Below are 18,172 nucleotides of genomic sequence, written 5' to 3'. Positions count from 1 at the left end.
CCCCTCCTTAAAAAATGTTGCATGCCAATCATGGTGTCATTCTGGCAATCATGATGGAGTGATATCATTTCCTTCTCAGACTGAAGAAGTTACTTAGATAAGCAGCAAAATGTTTCAAACAAAAGAAAAAAAAGAAAAGAAATCCAGTGACTATGACTCAACTTTCAGGTTCCTTCTCAGCTGTTTTTTAGTGCTGAATCAATGGGTTTAGTAGGTTTTGTTTATTCTGCAAAAAAAAATATATGTTTTTTTGATTGAGTCAATTCCACATGCCCACCCACCATATGGACTGGATACCATGCAGCTTTTGCTCCATATCAGCACACTTCAATGCCATCCAGTGGTTCCATTTTTAAAGAGCCAAAGGTGACATACATACATACATACATACATACATACATTTACTTACTTACTTACTTACTTATTTATTTATCGAGTACGTATTAGATAATATACTGCTCAAAAAAATAAAGGGAACACAAGGAGAAGACATCCGAGATCTGAATGAATGAAATAGCCTTATTAAATACTTTGTTCTTTACATACAGTAGTTTTGAGCAGTGTATACATAAGTATAAGCAAACCCTTCTCAAGATTACAAATAAGTGCCTGTGTGGATCTCCAAGGCAGAACTGGTAAGCAGGATAGATGCTTTGTCCTCCCAGTCACTGCTTTCCCTCTGCACAACCACCAACTATAGCAACCCCCTTTTTTTCTTACATGCCTGGGAAACCAGACTCTGGTTGGGGAAAGGACCGAGCTGCATGACTGCGGTACTGGTGTTCGCACGTGTTTATCCACGGTTGATGTAATAAGCACAAAGCTCACCACTAACTACAGCTACACAGTCGATCATTTCGGCTTCAATCTTCTGATCCAGGAGCCTCAGCGGATCACTCTTCATTAAAAGCAAGGGAAGCCCTTTAACATTATTTTATTACATTAATTTATTTGATTTTTTAAAATGAGTTTTAGTTTTTTAAATGTGGGTTTTTTTATATTCTGTAAGTCGCCTTGAGTCGCCATGGGCTAATTGGTGGCAATATAAATCTAATAGATAGATAGATAGATAGATAGATAGATAGATAGATAGATAGAGAGCCTGGTGGCGCAGCAGACTAAAGCACTGTTATTAACTGCTGTTATTAACATCAGCTGCCTGCAATTACTGCAAGTTCGAATCTCCCCAGGCTCAAGGTTGGCTCAGCCTTCCATTTTTTCTAAGGTAGGTAAATTGAGGACCCAGTGGGGGCAATAAGCTGACTTTGTATAAAATATACAAAAGTATGAAGGCTATTGCTTAACGCATTGTAAGCCGCCCTGAGTCTCCAGAGAAGGGCGGCATATAAATAAATAAATAAAAAAAAAAACAGAGTTGGAAGGGGCCTTATAGCAGTGTTGAAATTGGTTCTGTGGGTGTGGCTTGGTGGGGGGTTAATGTGACTGGGTGGGCATGGCCGATTTTTTTTAAACTTTTTTTTTTGAACAAAATTTTTTTATTGTTTTTTTTAAAAAAAATTCAAACAAATCAAGCAAATCAATTAGACATTTGTGCAACCCCCCGTCCCTCCCCCCTCCCCTGACTTCCCAGAAGAAAAACAGGGTATAGATTTTACCAAGCATACGCTAAAATATGTTAAATTAATGCAAGACATTAAAACTCCCTAGACCCCTTAACTCCCCTTCTACAGATGATTCATCAACCTCCCTTTAAACACAAAATAACATATAATCCTTTAGCCCTAAGAATTTTTTAAAAAAAAACCAGTAACAAACACTAGTAGATAATACATACTTAATCATTTGGCTATTCCTCCTGCTTTTGTTCTCAATATTCAAATATTTTTAACAATAACTAAACCTTAATTAATCATTAATTGAACTCTCAATTCATTTAGTTAATCATTGTAATTAATCATTAATACATCAATAATTAGGCCTAATTATTTTTTTTACTTTTAAAACCATTTTTTTCTACAACCTCTTCCACCAAAAAAACCTCTGACATCCCAGCTGAGTTGCCTGATCGGCAGAGGCTTTTTTTTAAAAAAGGGTTTTTTTTTTGTTTTAAATGTCTTTGAGGATCCAAGCTGAGTTGCCTGATCGGCAGAGGCTTTTTAAAAAAAACTCAGCTTGGATGTCAGAGGCATTTAAAAGACAAAAAAGGGTTTTTTTTTCAGTCCAATCTTTTCTTGAAAGTCTCCAGTGACGAAGCTCCCACAACTTCCTGCCCTGTAAGTAGCAGGCACCTTTACCAAGCGGGGGTGGGTGGGTGAGAGGGGCAGGGACCGAGTCGCCGGTCCGGGGGCTAAATTCTTCGCAGCAAGAGACCCAGCGCGCCAAAAGCGCTTGCGGCTTTTCTGCACCTCGTACCCCTCCCTTCCCCGCTCTGCCTTCCTTTCTTGCAAGGTACCCGCGCTGCCCTGCAATCGGCGGAAAACGCGGCGCTTTTTTTTTTTTTTTTTGGTCCGCAGCGGTGGAGCGCGGGCGCCGCTTGGCGGCGACTGTGCGAGATGCGCTTTTGCGGCGGGTTTCCCAGTCCGGTCTTGGGGAGGGGACGCTGGAGCGGGATGGTGTCTGCCGGTGATGAGCTCAGGACCGGTGGGAGGGGCCGGTGGCCTATATAAGACCTCGGCGGCCACCGCGCCATAGCCTGTCCGGGGCGAAACTGCGGCAGAGTCAAGGTGGGGGATGCTAGACGGAATCTGAACGCCGGGGTCGTGCGTGGGTGCGTGGGTGGCTGGGTGGGAGCTTGCCCAGGCTGAGTAGGTACCATCGCACGGGCTGCAGGACCGGTAGGACTTTTTTTTTTGTCCCATCGCTTAAGGAAACTGCCCTGGTTGAAATCTCTCCATGCCCAGAGGGGCGAGCGGATCCAGGTTTGGGAAAGGAAATCCTCCTTCCGTTAGATTACCGGGAGCTTTTAAAGGCGAGCTGCTCCCGGGGCGTAAAAGTGCAGGGTCCAAACGGCCGGGCGGGGTGGGAAGCAAGAGTGACGCAGCTGTCCGACTCTTCGGCTTCAGGCTGGAACAGTCTCGAAGGTGGGGACCGGAGATTACTTCGCCTGGATGGCAGGATGACTTGCGGCGCTGCGGGTTTCTCTTCCCCTCCTTTTGGAGGATGGAGAAAAGCTTTCGCCCTCTACATTGGCTGGGTGCAAATGTCACTTGGGAACGGTAGGGCAGACATGGGCAGGCTGGGGGCAAATGTAACTTGGGATGCGGGCAGAAACGGGCATCTCTTGGCCGCGTTGGGGAGAGCTAGGATGGGAGGAAGGATGTACATAGTGGAGAGGATCGGGGACCCCTGGCTCGAACGCTGGGCTCCAGGAGGGGAAAAATGACTGGGAGAAGTAGCCGGTTCGTACTTGCACGTGCCTGAAAATGGGTGGAGGGCAGGTTGTGTGAGGTGCACCGGTTGGGGTGGGTATGATGCTCCGGGCTTGGGTGAAACTTAGCACAGGTGGGCCTGGCTCCTAGTAGTGTGCACCTGCTTTGCACACAATTAATGCCCAGCATTTCCGGGTAAAGATGAACAAGAACTGAACTTGCCAACAAATCTGGTAACCGCATACTGAATGTTTTGCCAAGGCTTTCATCCCCGTTTTTTTTTCTTTTTAAAAAAAGTCCATCTTGAGGTCCTGAGATTTCCTGGGAATGTCCCATTTGAGTGCTTTAGTGAGTCTCACCCAATTGAGTTTTGTGGTGCTCAGCCCAGGTTAGCTTACTGATGCCATTTAGCTGTAGGACAGGGTGGAAATTTATGCTTGGCAGCAGTGACTACAGCTCTTCCTTCCTGTTGATATTTTATTCAGTTCACGTGTGGGGGGGAGTGTTTCTTGGTAAGTTGTAGGCCATTTGTTGTCTTAGCCTCAATTAGTGTGGGGCACACTTTTTGTTTTCTTTATTTCAAATATTTTTTCTGGCCGCTCAACTCAACCAATGGGACTCATATATATATATGCTGCCCTTCTCCGGAGACTCAGGACGGCTTACAATGCATTAAGCAATAGCCTTCATACTTTTGTATATTTTATACAAAGTCAGCTTATTGCCCCCACAAACCGGGTCCTCATTTTACCCACCTTAGAAAGGATGGAAGGCTGAGTTGACCTTGAGCCTGGTGAGAATTGAACTTGCAGTAATTGCAGGCAGCTGGATGTTAATTGCTGCCTTAGTAGGAGGCATTAGCCTCCTACACCACTCAGCCTAATAGTGAAAGCCCAGCTCTGTGTCAGGTCTTAGCACCTTCTGGTTCATGTTGATTTACACAATGGGTGTGTCCCATTGCACAAGGCTCAAAGTGTGATATTAAGGAAGAGCAACCAAGCAAAGACTCCAGCTTTTAGAATTGCAGCCTAGATGAGGAAAGGGGTGTTGTGTCCAGGGTGTGCATTTTAAAACTGAGGCGTTGTATTCCTGGAGATTGCAAACAATTTAGCTTCAAGAAGGCCAAAGGTGCTTTTTCAAGAGGACTTCAGTTGCCTCTTGAAAAAGCACCTTTGGGACAACTATGACCTGCATTGCTGAGAATCTCCATAGACATTCAAGAAGGAGAGTTCTAATGCCATGCCCCACTCACTGTTAATGTAAGCCTTAACAACGGCTTCTGCTACTGTATTGATTTATTGCCACTTGTGAGTGTGGTGCTTATCACAGTTCAAAATGACATGCTTCTGCCTCTAGCTTGAAGTCTAACATTGGATGCTGGGGAAATGGACCCATGATAAAATGTGCATAGTCATGTTCAGTTCCAGCCAAGGTTAAGGAGTGAATCACGGTCCATTTGCTTTTTGCTCTGCTGTAGTTCGTGAATTATTGTCATTTTCTTTTTCCCCTGTTCCATCTTGGCCAGTTTTTCTACTGAAGCAGCATCTAGGTCAATAGAACTGAGAGCTTTATTTCTTCCCACCCCACCCTCTCCCTCTTTTTACTTATAGCAGTGCATGCCAGTTTTGTTTTTTCTAAATAAATATTAGACCTGAAAAAGAATGGGGATTAACACTAACCAGAAACCATTTTCTAGGATCTTAAAGGATCAAACTTTTTCTGCCACTTGGGGACTGGAAAGCATAGAGTTTTGAAAACCTGGCAGATCCCCAACGTCATCTGATTTGCTGGATTTGGCTGGCACATAAGCTTTGCAGGCTCTTTTCCCCCCCCTCCCCCCTTTCTGCCCCAGTTATTCATAGGCAGCTTTTGAAGTTTATCCCTCAGATGCTGGAAAAAGGCTTCCAGGTTTTAGCTACTGGGGCAAGTTGTTCCTTAAGTGTAAATGACTGGAACTGCCCGTTCTCTAATAATTATCTTTGTTTTTGTTCTGAAATAGGATGAAATCAGATAAGTGTGCTGGAATATTAAAAAAAAAAATAGGGAGCATATAATGTTAAACATTATCTCGGGAACATGACAGAATGTGAGATGATTGCTGTATTTACTGACTTATACAAATATACACCTGGAAAGAGGTGCTTCTAGGTGGCTGCCTTTGAACCGGAGACAAATGGTCTCACCTTTGAGTTGTAGTTATTTTACGCTTGCTGAAACTTTCACATTCGTTGTTATCTTTCTATTTGTGAGACTTGTCTTTGTCATCTTTTCTATCATAAGTGTTCAGAATACTGGCATGTTATAAGCATGTTATATGTAAAAAAAATCTGCTTGCATGTTTGCTTGTTGCCCTCAGCTTTATTGGGCATTGACAGATTTCTGTGATGCCTGTTTATCATTCAGCTCTAAGATTTGGCACCCAATTATGTTTTTACTAAAGAGAAAACAGCCTGTAGGAACACTTCGGTGTCATTGTACTTTTCTTGCCACCTCAGCTGGCATCACAGCAGAAGTTACATAGGAACAGAGATTTGAAATGTAGAGAAAGTAGATCTTGAGTCAGGAATCAGCTCTGAAAAATATAAAGAATTCCTCCAAGTATATGTAGAAAGCATTTTGCTTCATCCTGAAATAACTATAGCCAGTGGTGGGATTCTGCCAGTTCTAGGTGGTTCGGCTGAACCGTTTGTTACATTGCTGGCTCGCCCCGCCCCTCCACACCACTGAGCGAGGGGTGGGGCGAGCCAGCAATTTAACAAACGGTTCGGTGTTTTTTTATAATTTTATTGGCCTCGCAGCTGCCGTGGGGCTTCAAAGGGCCGCCCTACAGCTGATCAGTGTTAAAAGAAAACAAATGAGTAGACCAACGCCTGCAAAAATAAATGGGTAGACCCAGTGGTGGGATTCTACTTTGGTAGAACCGGTTGTTAAGTAGTTAAGTAGTTAAGCCAGTGGTTGCCAAAGTGGGCGGTACCGCCCCCTGGGCGGCGGTGGAATACCTTAGGGGGCAGTAAGAGGCAAGGGGGGCGGCAGGAGGGGCTAAGTGGCAAGGAGGGTGGCCCCCACCCTTTGGCCTGTGCCTCGCAGCACTTGTCTCCTTGCAAGCAAACAGCAAGAAAAAACAGCTCCTTCAGCTTCAGCATCGGTTAATTAGCACAAGTTGATTAGATCGGCCTCCTGACTCTCAGCTGATTTGCTCTCAGCTGTTTTGCCAGGACTCTGTTGCTATCTGCAAAGAGTGCTCCAGCAGATTTTTTTCCCCCTAGCCTAGCTATGCTGAAAAAGTGAAACTGAAAGTAAAGCAGGGTTTTTGCTGCAACGTGACAAAATGAGGCAGAGAGAGATTTCTTTTTCTTTTTCCCTCACCAAAAAAGGTAGGTGCAAAACTGCAAACAATGGGAAATTTAGGGCAAAAGAGGAGAGTTCAAGATTTTAAAACACAAAAGAAAAACTCTATTTAACTAAGGAATTGTAATAATTGAGATACTAATTGTATATTGTGTGGAAAGCAGAAAGTTGTGGTTTGGAGGAATATATGGGGGAAATTATTTGGTTTATTATTATTGGTAAATATAATTAATTGATTTGTAAGAAATTGGATTGCATGGAAATAATTGGAATATTTATGTTCATATTGATTAATATACAAAAAAGATAGTTATATAACTAATTGATCTATATTAAAATGTTGAATTTGTATTAAACAACTGTAATATTACATAATTAACCAATGTGAGGATGGATATAAAAATAGATGGCAATGGGAAGGAGTATAATATAGAATAGAAGGGAAAAATTGAATTTGATTAAGATTAGAGATGAGGATGAAGGGTAATATTGGTTTTTTACAAAAATAGATGAGGAATAAATATGGCAAAAAGGAAATATAGAAATTGTAAATTTAATTGAAATGACTAAACACTGTTTAAATTTGTGAACCGGCCAAATACTCTGTTCAAAGAAAATACATTGTATGTTTGTATGCGTGTTTCTAATTATTGCTATTTATTCATATTTGTTCTCTTCTATTCTTTAAAGTTTAACAATTCATTCTTTATCTTAATATCTTTATATTTGCTTGGGGTTGGCTTTCTTCCCTTTCATCTTTTTTATTGTACAGCAATCTTTCTCCTCAAACCTACCACCTCTCTCTTTTCTTTCCTTACTTTCTCTTTTCCCCCCTCTTCTTCTCCTCCCTACTTCCTCTTCCTTTCTCCTTCTCCTCCTCTCTTCCTCCCTCTTTTACCCTCACTCCTACTCTAATTTCCCTTCCCTTCCTTCATCCCTCTCTATTGCTGTATCCTTTTATGCATATGGACTACTCAGAGGGCTGAAAAAGTTATTTTTGACTGGTCCTCGCACTTTTGACCAGTCCTCAAACTTACGACTGTCCTCACATTTATGTTTTTGCCCTATCTTGTCACCATGGTGAAGAGAAGCAGTTGTGAAATGAGTGACACAGTTGTTAAGAATGCTACAATGGGCATAAATGATGACCAGTCATAAGTGCGAAGACTGATCAAAAGTGCGAGGACCTGTCAGAAATCACTTTTTTCAGCCCTCTGGGTGGTCCTTTTGTGCATATGGACTACTCAGAAGGCTGAAAAAGTTATTTTTGACTGGTCCTCGCACTTTTGACCAGTCCTCGAACTTACGACTGTCCTCACATTTTATGTTTTTGCCCTATCTTGTCACCATGATGAAGATAAGCAGTTGTGAAATGAGTGACACGGTTGTTAAGAATCCCGCAACGGGCATAAATGTGAGGATGGTCATAAGTGCAAGGACTGGTCAAAAGTGCGAGGACCAGTCAGAAATGACTTTTTTCAGCCCTCTGAGTAGTCCCTATGCAGATAGCCATGCCCACTCGGTCACATGACCACCAAGCCACACTCCCAACTAAGCCACGCCCACAGAAACGGTTGTTAAAAAAATTGAATCCCATCACTGACTGTAGCTTATCTTGACATCTCAGCTTATCTAAGAGGGCTTTTAGATTAAAGGGTAGTTTTTCAAGGTTGAACTATTTTTTTTTTTTAATTATAGAGGTCCACATACGTCCTGGTTAAAAAACAGAGATCCATAACTAAAATCTGGTTTGGATCTCTCCAGTCAAAATCCTGGTGAGTGGAGAAATATCGGGGTCAGCAGTCCAGATACATGGACATCCATAGGGAGATAACATCAACGACACTCTTGTACAAATTTGTGTCCTGATGCAAAATATGTAATTTTCATCATGTGGGTGAATACGGCTGGATTATTTGTTTTGAATTTTATTCACATAATACTGTCACATAAGCTGTGGTTTACTGTTCACAATGGCTGCATTCATATGCCAAGTCAAGCAATCCACATTAAGAACTGGCTCAATGTATGATCTGGCCAAGATGGACGTTGCCGAATATAGTGCCTATGAAGAAGGAGGATGTGAGCATTTCTGAAAGCAGGAATTATTGATGCTTTTCACACCCATAGGCCCATTTCAGCCTCCCCTGTCTGGCACCTGATCTCTAGAGAAACTTATCTTGTGCCAGCATTTCCCTGAATGTTTGCTTTCTTGTCTAGGCAGAAGTGAAATGTCCAGCTTTATTAGTTTCTACAATCTTCTTTCTGTGCCTTTAATTTCTGTTTAGTCAGAAGTGATGAGGAAAGAAAAGGCAGTGAAAATAATGGCCACCAAAATCTCTGTGGTCAGAAAGGACTAAAAACATCTAGCTTGATAACTTCCCTGTTAGGCATCCCATTTTTGATGTGCGGTGGTTCTGGCTTTACTCATACTATTTATCTTTCTATGTTGTTGTTCTGCTGATAAACATTCCCATGGTCAAGGGCAGCTGTAGGGAAGGGAGTCAAACAATGATATTGCCCAGGTTCTAGCAAGTCTGGCCTGCATCCTTTGCAGGACCTGAAAGAAAAAAATTCTCTTTTGCATAAAAGGTGATATTTAAATAAGGTAACAACCAGTTTTCCTCCTTTTTTTCTTTTTCTTTTTAATCTTATACATCCAACAAACATTAAATCTATAGCAGTTTACATCACAGCGCGAGAAGGGAATAAAATTGTCCCATTACATATATAGGGTATCCTACAAAAGTCTATTACATATACCAAGTGACATGCTTATCAAATACCTCTATTTGCAGCTCAATTTGACATCCAATTATATCATTGACTCCAAGATATATAGTAATCTGTGTCCCCTCGTCCTTTCAGTATCATAGTAAGCCGATCTGATTCCGCACAATTCATTATTTTCTGAATTACTACTTGTTCGGATCCTCCTCTTTTTCTTGTTTGCAAAGTATCTCAGTACATGTACTCACCCCATGTACACATTTCTTTAAATTATTCTCTTTTTCTTATCCACTCCTGCCTGGAGCATCCTCGAAGCCAGGAAAATAGCAATTATTTTAAGGAGTTGTCGTACAGACACTCTGAAGCACACTTTACCTTGAAATCTAAGTGCTGCAACAGCAGCCCTCTTAACACATCCTGTTAATTTCCAGTAATTCACTGTTGTTGTTTTTTTAAAAAAACCTATCTGCAGTCAACCCCCAAATCTCTCTAAATGCCATTCAGATTCTTTGTGCAAATGAGTAATAGAGTCATGGGAAAAGGCTCACTTAATGCAAAATTCTTTGAAATGACTCCCATCTCTTGGGCCTTTTCTCAAATGTTGTTGGATGTATTGTGTGATGAAAACTTGTCTGCAAAGCTAACCAACTAGGTCAGTTCCTTGGTTCATGTCGACCAGCATTGTCTCTGCTGACCGTTCACAGCGCTCTAGAATGTCAGGCAGAGAAATCTTAACTGATCCTTTTAGATTAAATTCGGTGATTGGATTTGGGACCTTCTGTATGCACAACAGATGCCTTGACCCTGCTACTTGAGAGCCTTTAACCACAGATCTCCGTCTCCTTCTGCAGATAAAGCCCGTGTGCTGTTTTTCACTGAGTGGTGGCTGTTTCCCTTGGCAGCGCGATCAGGGTCCTGTTTGCTGCTGCTCGTTTCCCACGCCACTAAGCTCTGCATAGCCAAGGACTTGGTCAGATCCTTTCTCCTTTATACAACAGGAATTAATTTATTGAAAGGATTAAAGCACACTCTTTCTCCCTTAAGTAGCAGCCTCAAGTACTGTAGGAAATTTGTCTAGGAAAATTGATTCATACTCCCTACAGGGTTCTTCCTTCAAGACCTCAATTGGAATGGACTCCATAGCTTTTATGAAGTCCCTGTTCACAAACAACCCATTGAACGCTCTTAAAAATAGCTATTTTTTAAAAAAAGTTCTTGTAACCTATCACTTTAAGGGCAGTTTAAGGGCAGTCAAAAGGTCAAACTCTCCCTCTCCCATTCTCTGTCATTGGGGTAGGGTAGGGTAAAGATTTATATTTTCTTTTTTCTTTTTTGAAAAAAGTTTTTTATTTTTATTTCTTATATACATATTGTAAATGTACATTCTCTTATCCATAATTGATCATATATATACATATTTTTTTTCTAATGAAAGCATAAAAATAAGACATTTTAATTACATTTGGGGTTGCTCTTCTACCCTCTCTTTTCTCTCTTTTCCCAACAAACCTTTTTCTTCTTCTTTCTTTCCCCTCCCTCCCTCCTCTCCTCTTCTACTTGCTTTCTTCTCCTCTCCTCCCCTCCCCTACTTCCCCTTCCTCTCCCCTACTCCTTCCCTCTTTTCCCCCTTTCTCACCTTCTCTCCTGCTCTTGTCCCCTATCCTTTCTTCCTCTCCTTCCCCTTTCTTCCATTCCTCTCTCTCCCTCTCCTCCTCTTTCCTTTCTTTCTCCTCTGTTGCGCAATATTTCCCTTATTTGGTATCCTAGCACCTCCAATTTTCTAATAATATATACTTTCTTTTCAATTTCTTCCCCATTTTACCCAATCTATCATTTCATAATTGTACATTTATATTTATAATCTTCTTTCTTCCCCCCCGCCCCCCTGTTCCATTTACTCTGGTGTCATCTGAGTTTCTATTTTCTAACGTACAACTTTGTCAGTACATTATCAACTCAGAACTAAGTCTTCGAAGTTTTGTGTGGCTTACTGTCAGGAGACTGTTACAGACTGAGGGAGAAAGCAGGGATGTAGATGCAAAAATAAAAACAGATGTTAGGAATAATGGTATTCATAAATTGTTTTTAAAAAGGGCTTTTATTTGAACTGCCGAAGAGGCATCACCTGCTTTGTGGAGATGTGGTTGTGGTTTGTTAGGGTGCTATTAGTTTGAACATGCTTGGATGTTGTCTAAAATCCAAGCCTGCAGCTACTATTTGTGTGACAAACCTAGTTTAATGATCAAATGTAACCCCAGTAAAGATCAAAACAAAGAGTACAGGTAGTTCTTGACTAAACCATTCATTTAGTGACCGTTTGAAGTTACAAAGGCAATGAAAACATGACTGTTTTTCACACTTCCAACCCTTGCTTCATTCCTGTGGTCACATGACCAAAACCTGGATGTTTGCAACTGGCATGTATTTATGTCAGTTGCAGTATCTCACAGGGTGGATTTGATTTAAATCGAGTTGATTTAAATCACAATTTAAATCATGATTTAAATCACTAGTAAAAAGGCTTGATTTAAATCAACTTGATTTAAATCATAATTTTTAAAGAGCAACTGTCATCTCTGCTACTCCTTTGACCCACTGTTGACTCACCGATAGTCCCAGTGTTGCAGAATATACAGCCTCATGCTACATAACTAAGCTCCATTTCATGCTGAATAAACTAAATTATTTATGTATCTTAAATAGAAAACTATCTTATGATAGATTTTTACCCCAAAAGTTTTTTATTAAAATAAATTCGATAAAAATCAAAAAAATCCGTTTTAAATAAAAAAAATCCAATTTAAATAAAAAAATCTGATTTTTTTGATTTTTTAAAAAAAATCATTGATTTTTATCCATCCTGGTATCTCATCAGGTGATCACCTTCTGCGACCTTCTGACAAGCAAAGTCAGTGGGGAAGCTATATTAACTTAATAACCCTGCTACTAACTTAACAGCTGAAGAGATTCACATAATAACTGTAGCAAGAAAGGTGGTAAAATGGAACAAAACCAACCTAACAACTGTCTTGCTTAGCAACAGAAATTTTGAGCTGAATTGTCATAATTCAAGGACTACCTGTACTTCACACTCATTGAAAAAAGGACCATTGCATTCTATATATTGGTTCTGATACCCAGAAATTCATGGAAAGCCTTTACCACTACTAATATTTAATTTTATATAACAGCAGAGTATGCTATGTCTCCCAAAACAAGGCAATCTCCTCCCTCCCTTCAACCCATGCAAACTATCACTAATATTGGGTGAGTGGTTACCAGATGTATCCAATTAACATTATTGGGCTTGGTTTTTTGTTTTGTTTTTTAAAAAAAGAGATCTGAGGAAAAGAAACCACTTTGTTATTTCTGTTCTGCTGAGGTTTGTCTGCTTGCCTTGCTTGGAGACAGCATCATAAAAATGGTGGGTGCTTTACTGAGGCCTCCGCTTCCTTCACTCCTCCATGAAAAATTGAGGCCACAGAGTTCTCTTTAGTGACCTCCCACCACCAAAACCCGCCCTTTGCAGTTCTCCCTGAGAACCATCTGTCCTCTAGCTAGCCTTGAATACATGTGAGATGGCTCTTATGCAACTCTTCTTTAGTTGGGCACAATAGAGGAGTTATCTGGAAAGCAGATATATTTGGGACAATTTGCTCCTCTTGTCTGGAGAATCTAGCTGGCTATTAAAGCTGGGAAGGCTGGCCAGGTTTCCTATCCTTTGTTATGCCATGTGTCCATCTGGGACAACAGACATTGGGATGAGTCAAAAGTGTGCATTGTTCGGTGTCTTTGTGAATCTTGGCAAGTTGGTAGTTGGTTGGCTTTTTGCAGGCTCTCTCATTGGTCTTGGGCAATACCATACCGTAGTATGCTTAGCAAATGTGGTTTTTGTTTTTCTGCCTTGGTGCTCTCTGATCTTGGCTGTTTGCTTGCAAATGTTTTGCCTGATGGGTAACAAATGTCTGCAAGCAAACAACCAAGGTCAGAGAGTTCCAAGAACTCCATGGTTCAGCCTTGAGCTATAGATAATTTCTTCTACTCGTACTCAAGAATTTTGGGGTTTTTTTCTCAGTGGCATCTTTGAGCTGCCTCTTGTTGGGGGGGGGCGCAGAAAGTGCTCCTCTGAGTGCAATTGTTTTCTCTTACATATTTTCCCATCACTTTGCAGCATCTCTGTTTGCCTGAAATCTGAAAACTTTCTTTGGGAGGAATTCTCTTGTTATGTATTCCTTGAGATTTAATGGTAGTGTGGAAAATCCAAGAAGATGCAGACCATTAGAGATGACACGGTGAAAGACAGAACATTCACCCATACATCTTTTACTCTGCTCTAGCTGACCAAGGCAAGACCATCCCATTCTATCCATGGAGATTGCACTACTTGAGCAATTGAATGAGAACATAGGAAAAACATGGTTATAAGTTTTGGCAACAAAGGTGCATAGTTTAATTCAGTGTTTTTCAAACTTTGTAACTTTAAGACGTGTAGACTTCAACTCCCGAAATTCCCCAGGCACCATGTTGGCTGGGGAATTCTGGCAGTTGAAACCCAAGATTGCCAAGTTTGAAAAACAGTGTTCTAATTTGTGCTGCTTTTTTGCTTCGTGTAAAATGCTGTTTACCCTCATTGAAATATAATCTTTTTTTTGGGGTGGAATTTGCTTCTTGACTATTGGAGCACTGCTTTTTTAATAACCTGTTTCCTTTTTATGTTAATTGAAATTAGAGGTAAGGAGGTAATTAGAGGTGGATTTGAGGTTCAGTTGTTCAAAGAGAAATCTTGAACTTTCAGTACTATTGAATCTCTTGTCCTTTTAATAAATGGGGTGAGGTGGGGAGTAGAGGAGAGAGAGAGAAAAAAGGAAGAAAATAAATATGCATATTTTGGGAAATAATCTCCCCCCCCACCTCCTATATACATTAAAAATTGAATGGCTGTGTCATATACCCCTTTTGACCAAGGTAGAGATGTACTGCAATGGCCGAATACACATCACTTCAAAGTTTGGTTAAATTTAACTTTGTTTTTTTTTTCCTACATGGCATAACATATTGTGTCAACTCAAACCATGTGGTTAGGTAATGATTCAGCGTATAGAGTAAGCCCAGAAAGTGCATTAATTTAATACCTTGGCTAAACAGGCTGTAAAGTCAGTCATGGAATAGGAAACCACATTGGATTATAGAGTCCAGGTGGTTGCATAGAAGAGCTCAAATGAATTCCGTCCTGTGCTTCCCCGAACACTTCTCAGCAGCATCTTCGTGCCATATCATGGAATTACAAATACTGTATAATTTTATCAGGTTTCAGGACATATTTAAACTAAGAAATGGTGATTATAATCATTCTTGGTAATGCAGGCAATGCTCATGGGATAGAGATGCATTGCTTTGCTTTCCTTTCTTCCAAAGTGAACTACTTCTGGATTTCTTGCTAAGGCACATCGCCCTGGCTCCGACTGTTGTTTGTAACAGGCAGTCTAAGAGCACCAGTTTCCCACTGTGAGGTGTCTTCTTCAAGAAAAGAAGAATCACAGTGTTTGGACTTCCTGGAGCAAAAGACAGACTCTGTGCTAGTACCCAGCATGATGGACCTCCAAAAAACACTTTGAAAGAGATGGAATGTGACACTTTCCATGAATGCCTTGATCCAGGCTGAGCCAGTTGTGTGGTTCTTGGGAGAAATTTGCAGTCAGAGAGCAAAGACTGTTAGAAGGGAGCATGGTGTTTGGATCCTGTGCACAGGCTGGCCAAGCAGTAAAGGCTACCCACTGACAGGCTCACGGAGAAAGTTTGGCCTCCCTCAAATTTATTTGTGAATCTCCCAGGGGATTACAATCCTCAGTCTAAGAAACTTTAGTTTACTGGATCAGGTCTATGCTGACATTGACCTGTTGCTCTGAAGATATTCTGGCCCAAAAATAGTCACTGTATTGCCAGCTAGTTTGCCTGAGCTGCCAGTCAGTCCATTTTAGGGACTGCCTTGTCAGCTGGAAGCCTGGGGAACAGAAATACATTAAATTGGCTTTGATGCTGGAAACTAAAGAATTACAGAAGCAATTGGATATGGAGCAAGCCTTCCAGTTTTGGCCTTCATTCTTGCCCATGAAGTAGTAAAGAACAGCATTGTATCTGTCAGTACACCATGCATTTATTGATTTCTGCTCCATTATTTGCTAAGAATTCAAAGCAAAAAATAAAACTTGATAAAAAAACCCTGCTAATCCTGCTCAATACATTGGATGTCATTCCCAGAAAGCAAGCTGAATTACAAAATGACATTCAAACAGGCTTTCTGGCAGAGTTTCAAATTGGAACCAGAAGATTCTATTTAATTTAAAACATTTCTCCGAAAGGGGTATGGACTCTGTGATCCAAAATATATTGCTGAGTTCTTGGTAGCTTTGTTCTGCCCCAGCTTCGGATTCCCAAAGAATGTGACACACACCAAGCTTCGCAAACACTGTTTAATTCCAAACAAACCCCTTTCAAGAATGCAGGCTTCCCGTGCAAAGGGTCCTTATCAAAATTACTAAGAACAAAGTCCGACAAAGGTTGGCAACCAGCCCAGAAAACCAGATATGAGAAGTCGCTCGCTCTCCAAGATGCTCTGTAGTAATGAGACGTTGTTTCTAGCAAGAAAGCACTAGCTGCGTGCGACTTAAATAGGCTAAGGGAGTGGCCAATTATCCTCAAGCCCTACTCTCGAGTAGACCTCCTCCTCCTGAGTAGCCACTCCTGCCTTTTGGCAGCCCTGTGTGCCCGAGCATTGAGGAGAGGCTCCTCCACTTCGCTCTCTCCACTGGAAGGAGCCTCTGGAGGTTCTGAAAGCCCTGGCTGAGTCTCTGCCTCTGGCACCACATCCTCTTCAGCCTCCTTGCTGTCCGACGCGAGCGCTGGCTGTGCAGGCTGCTGGCACGACACCACACCAGCCTCCTCTTCATCGGGATCAGCCGCGATCCGCGCAGGCTGCTGGCAGGCCACAACAAGCTTCATCCAGTGTGGCTAATAGTCGGGGATGAAACGTTGGGAAGATCTAAGGTCCTGCATGCTGTTCTAGCCAATCATTGGAATGAGAAGTTGTCAGCACTTGTCTGATAGTGATTAACAAGAAGCTGTGTTGGCAACGAGCTCCAAAGTCTCTGAATTGCAAATAAAACATCCTATATGTATTATATACGCTATGTAGCTTTTAATTTTAATTTCTCCAGAGGAAATACAGGCTTTTCCATTTCAAATTTCTACTATTTAAAGAAAAATCAATGAGATAGATTGTCTGGTCTCAGTTATTTAGTAAACTAATATAACTCCCCCATTTTATTTTCCTTTCTTTTTCTTTTTGCAGGAATCTGGATTTCCTTCTATTGAGAAAATGATTCCCACACTGTTGCTTTCATTGTTGGGAATCTTGGTTTCTTCGCAAGGGGGCCATTGTCTTGTTCCTCCTAATGAGCTTCAGAGTGAGTATATGTCTGTTAATTAGAAATGATGGCTTTTTTCCCCTGGTTGGCAAAGAATTTGTGGATTTGAACTGCAGCCAGTTATGAGGTTTTTTGAGAAACCCCGGGTGGGCTGGGAGAGAATTAGTGGATGTGCTGGACCAGGTTCTTGTCCACTATGCATGAATTCTGCAACTGCAAAAGATGCCAAAATGTCATTTTGTGAACCACAGGAGGCCCACGCTGGCAAAAAGAGAAAAATTGCTGGCAGTGTTTATAAAGACATTATTTCAGAACCAGCCATTTGGGTCATGAAGTCACTTCCCAGAAGCGTGACTCATAGCAGTTTGTAGCTTGTTTGGGCAAAATTAAAGCTGCCTTGTCATTTGTTTTGACCGTGTTGCCAAATTATGCAAGAGGCTTGCAGTCAAGTCTATTTCCCCAAAGGGAGGCAAGGGAATGTTTACAATACCTTATGGAAAGGTCCAAGGACTGTTTAGGAGAAGCAGATGGAAGAAGCGGAGGTGGCTTTGACTTAATGAACTTGAATGGTTTATTATTATTTTTTAAAGTAATATGCATTACCATGAATTATAAGGAAAAAAAAAATGTCGGATATGGCTGCAGCCAAGCTAGTAGCAATTTTATGTCTGTATCTAAGGCCACAGGCTCAAAAATTGGGAACTATTTATAGCGGCTACATTCGAATAATACTAATTATTAAATTTATATGCTGCCAACTTCTTGGGACTCTGAAGGGAGATGTGTGTAATGGGGAGGAGACATAAACTTAACTTGAGTGGAAAGGCATATTTTCTCTCTAACTTACTCCATTAAATGTTCTGATATTCTCTTCTAGGGGCACTTCGTATCAGCACTCTCCCCCCACGCCCCTGCCCAGTCCCTTAAAACAATTTTAAGATGATCTGCTGTGGGATTCAGTTTGGCCAACTTTGCAATGCTAGAACAGGAACAACAGTCATAATCCTGTCCTAAATTGTGTACAGGGGTGGGCTGCTGGGGGTTTGCAGAGGTTTGGGAGAACCTCTAACTAAGATTCTGTGCAGTTCGGAGAACCCCCAAATCCCACTCCTGGCTGGCCTTGCCCACCCCGCCCTGCCCTTCCCAGGAGTCCCTATGTGGCAGGTAAGTGCAGGGCATGCGTGGAGGCTCGGGGAGGGTGAAAAACGGACCTACTGGAAGTAGGATGTTTTCGCCCTCCCGGAGGCTCGAGGAAAACCTCCAGAGCCCGGGGAGGGTAAAAACTCCCCCCCCGCCGTGGTGCAGGAAGCTGATTAGGCCACACCCACCATGGCCACGCCC

General features: G+C 41.6%; 1 protein-coding gene across 3 annotated transcripts in view; it reads left to right on the top strand.

Annotated features, from left to right (window-relative positions):
- Positions 1-2,528: 2,528 nt before the first annotated feature.
- CLU (clusterin) overlaps positions 2,529-18,172 on the top strand; it is a 31,562-nt gene continuing 15,918 nt past the window's right edge. Inside the window, exons 1-2 of one of the 3 annotated variants that reach the window (XM_034421212.3) lie at positions 2,529-2,684; positions 16,756-16,870. In XM_034421212.3, coding sequence (XP_034277103.2) covers positions 16,783-16,870 — 88 coding nt within the window. In that variant the 5' untranslated portion in view covers positions 2,529-2,684; positions 16,756-16,782. Of the gene's footprint in view, positions 2,796-16,021; positions 16,452-16,755; positions 16,871-18,172 lie in introns of those variants that run through there. The other 2 variants (XM_034421213.3, XM_087883353.1) reach the window with 2 other exon arrangements.

The sequence above is a fragment of the Pantherophis guttatus genome, chromosome 1, assembly GCF_059756535.1.
Source record: "Pantherophis guttatus breed Tessera chromosome 1, ASM5975653v1, whole genome shotgun sequence".
In the NCBI taxonomy this organism is placed as follows: domain Eukaryota; kingdom Metazoa; phylum Chordata; class Lepidosauria; order Squamata; family Colubridae; genus Pantherophis; species Pantherophis guttatus.
Note: the sequence above shows the minus strand (reverse complement) of the source record. Positions and strands in the feature narration are given on the sequence as shown.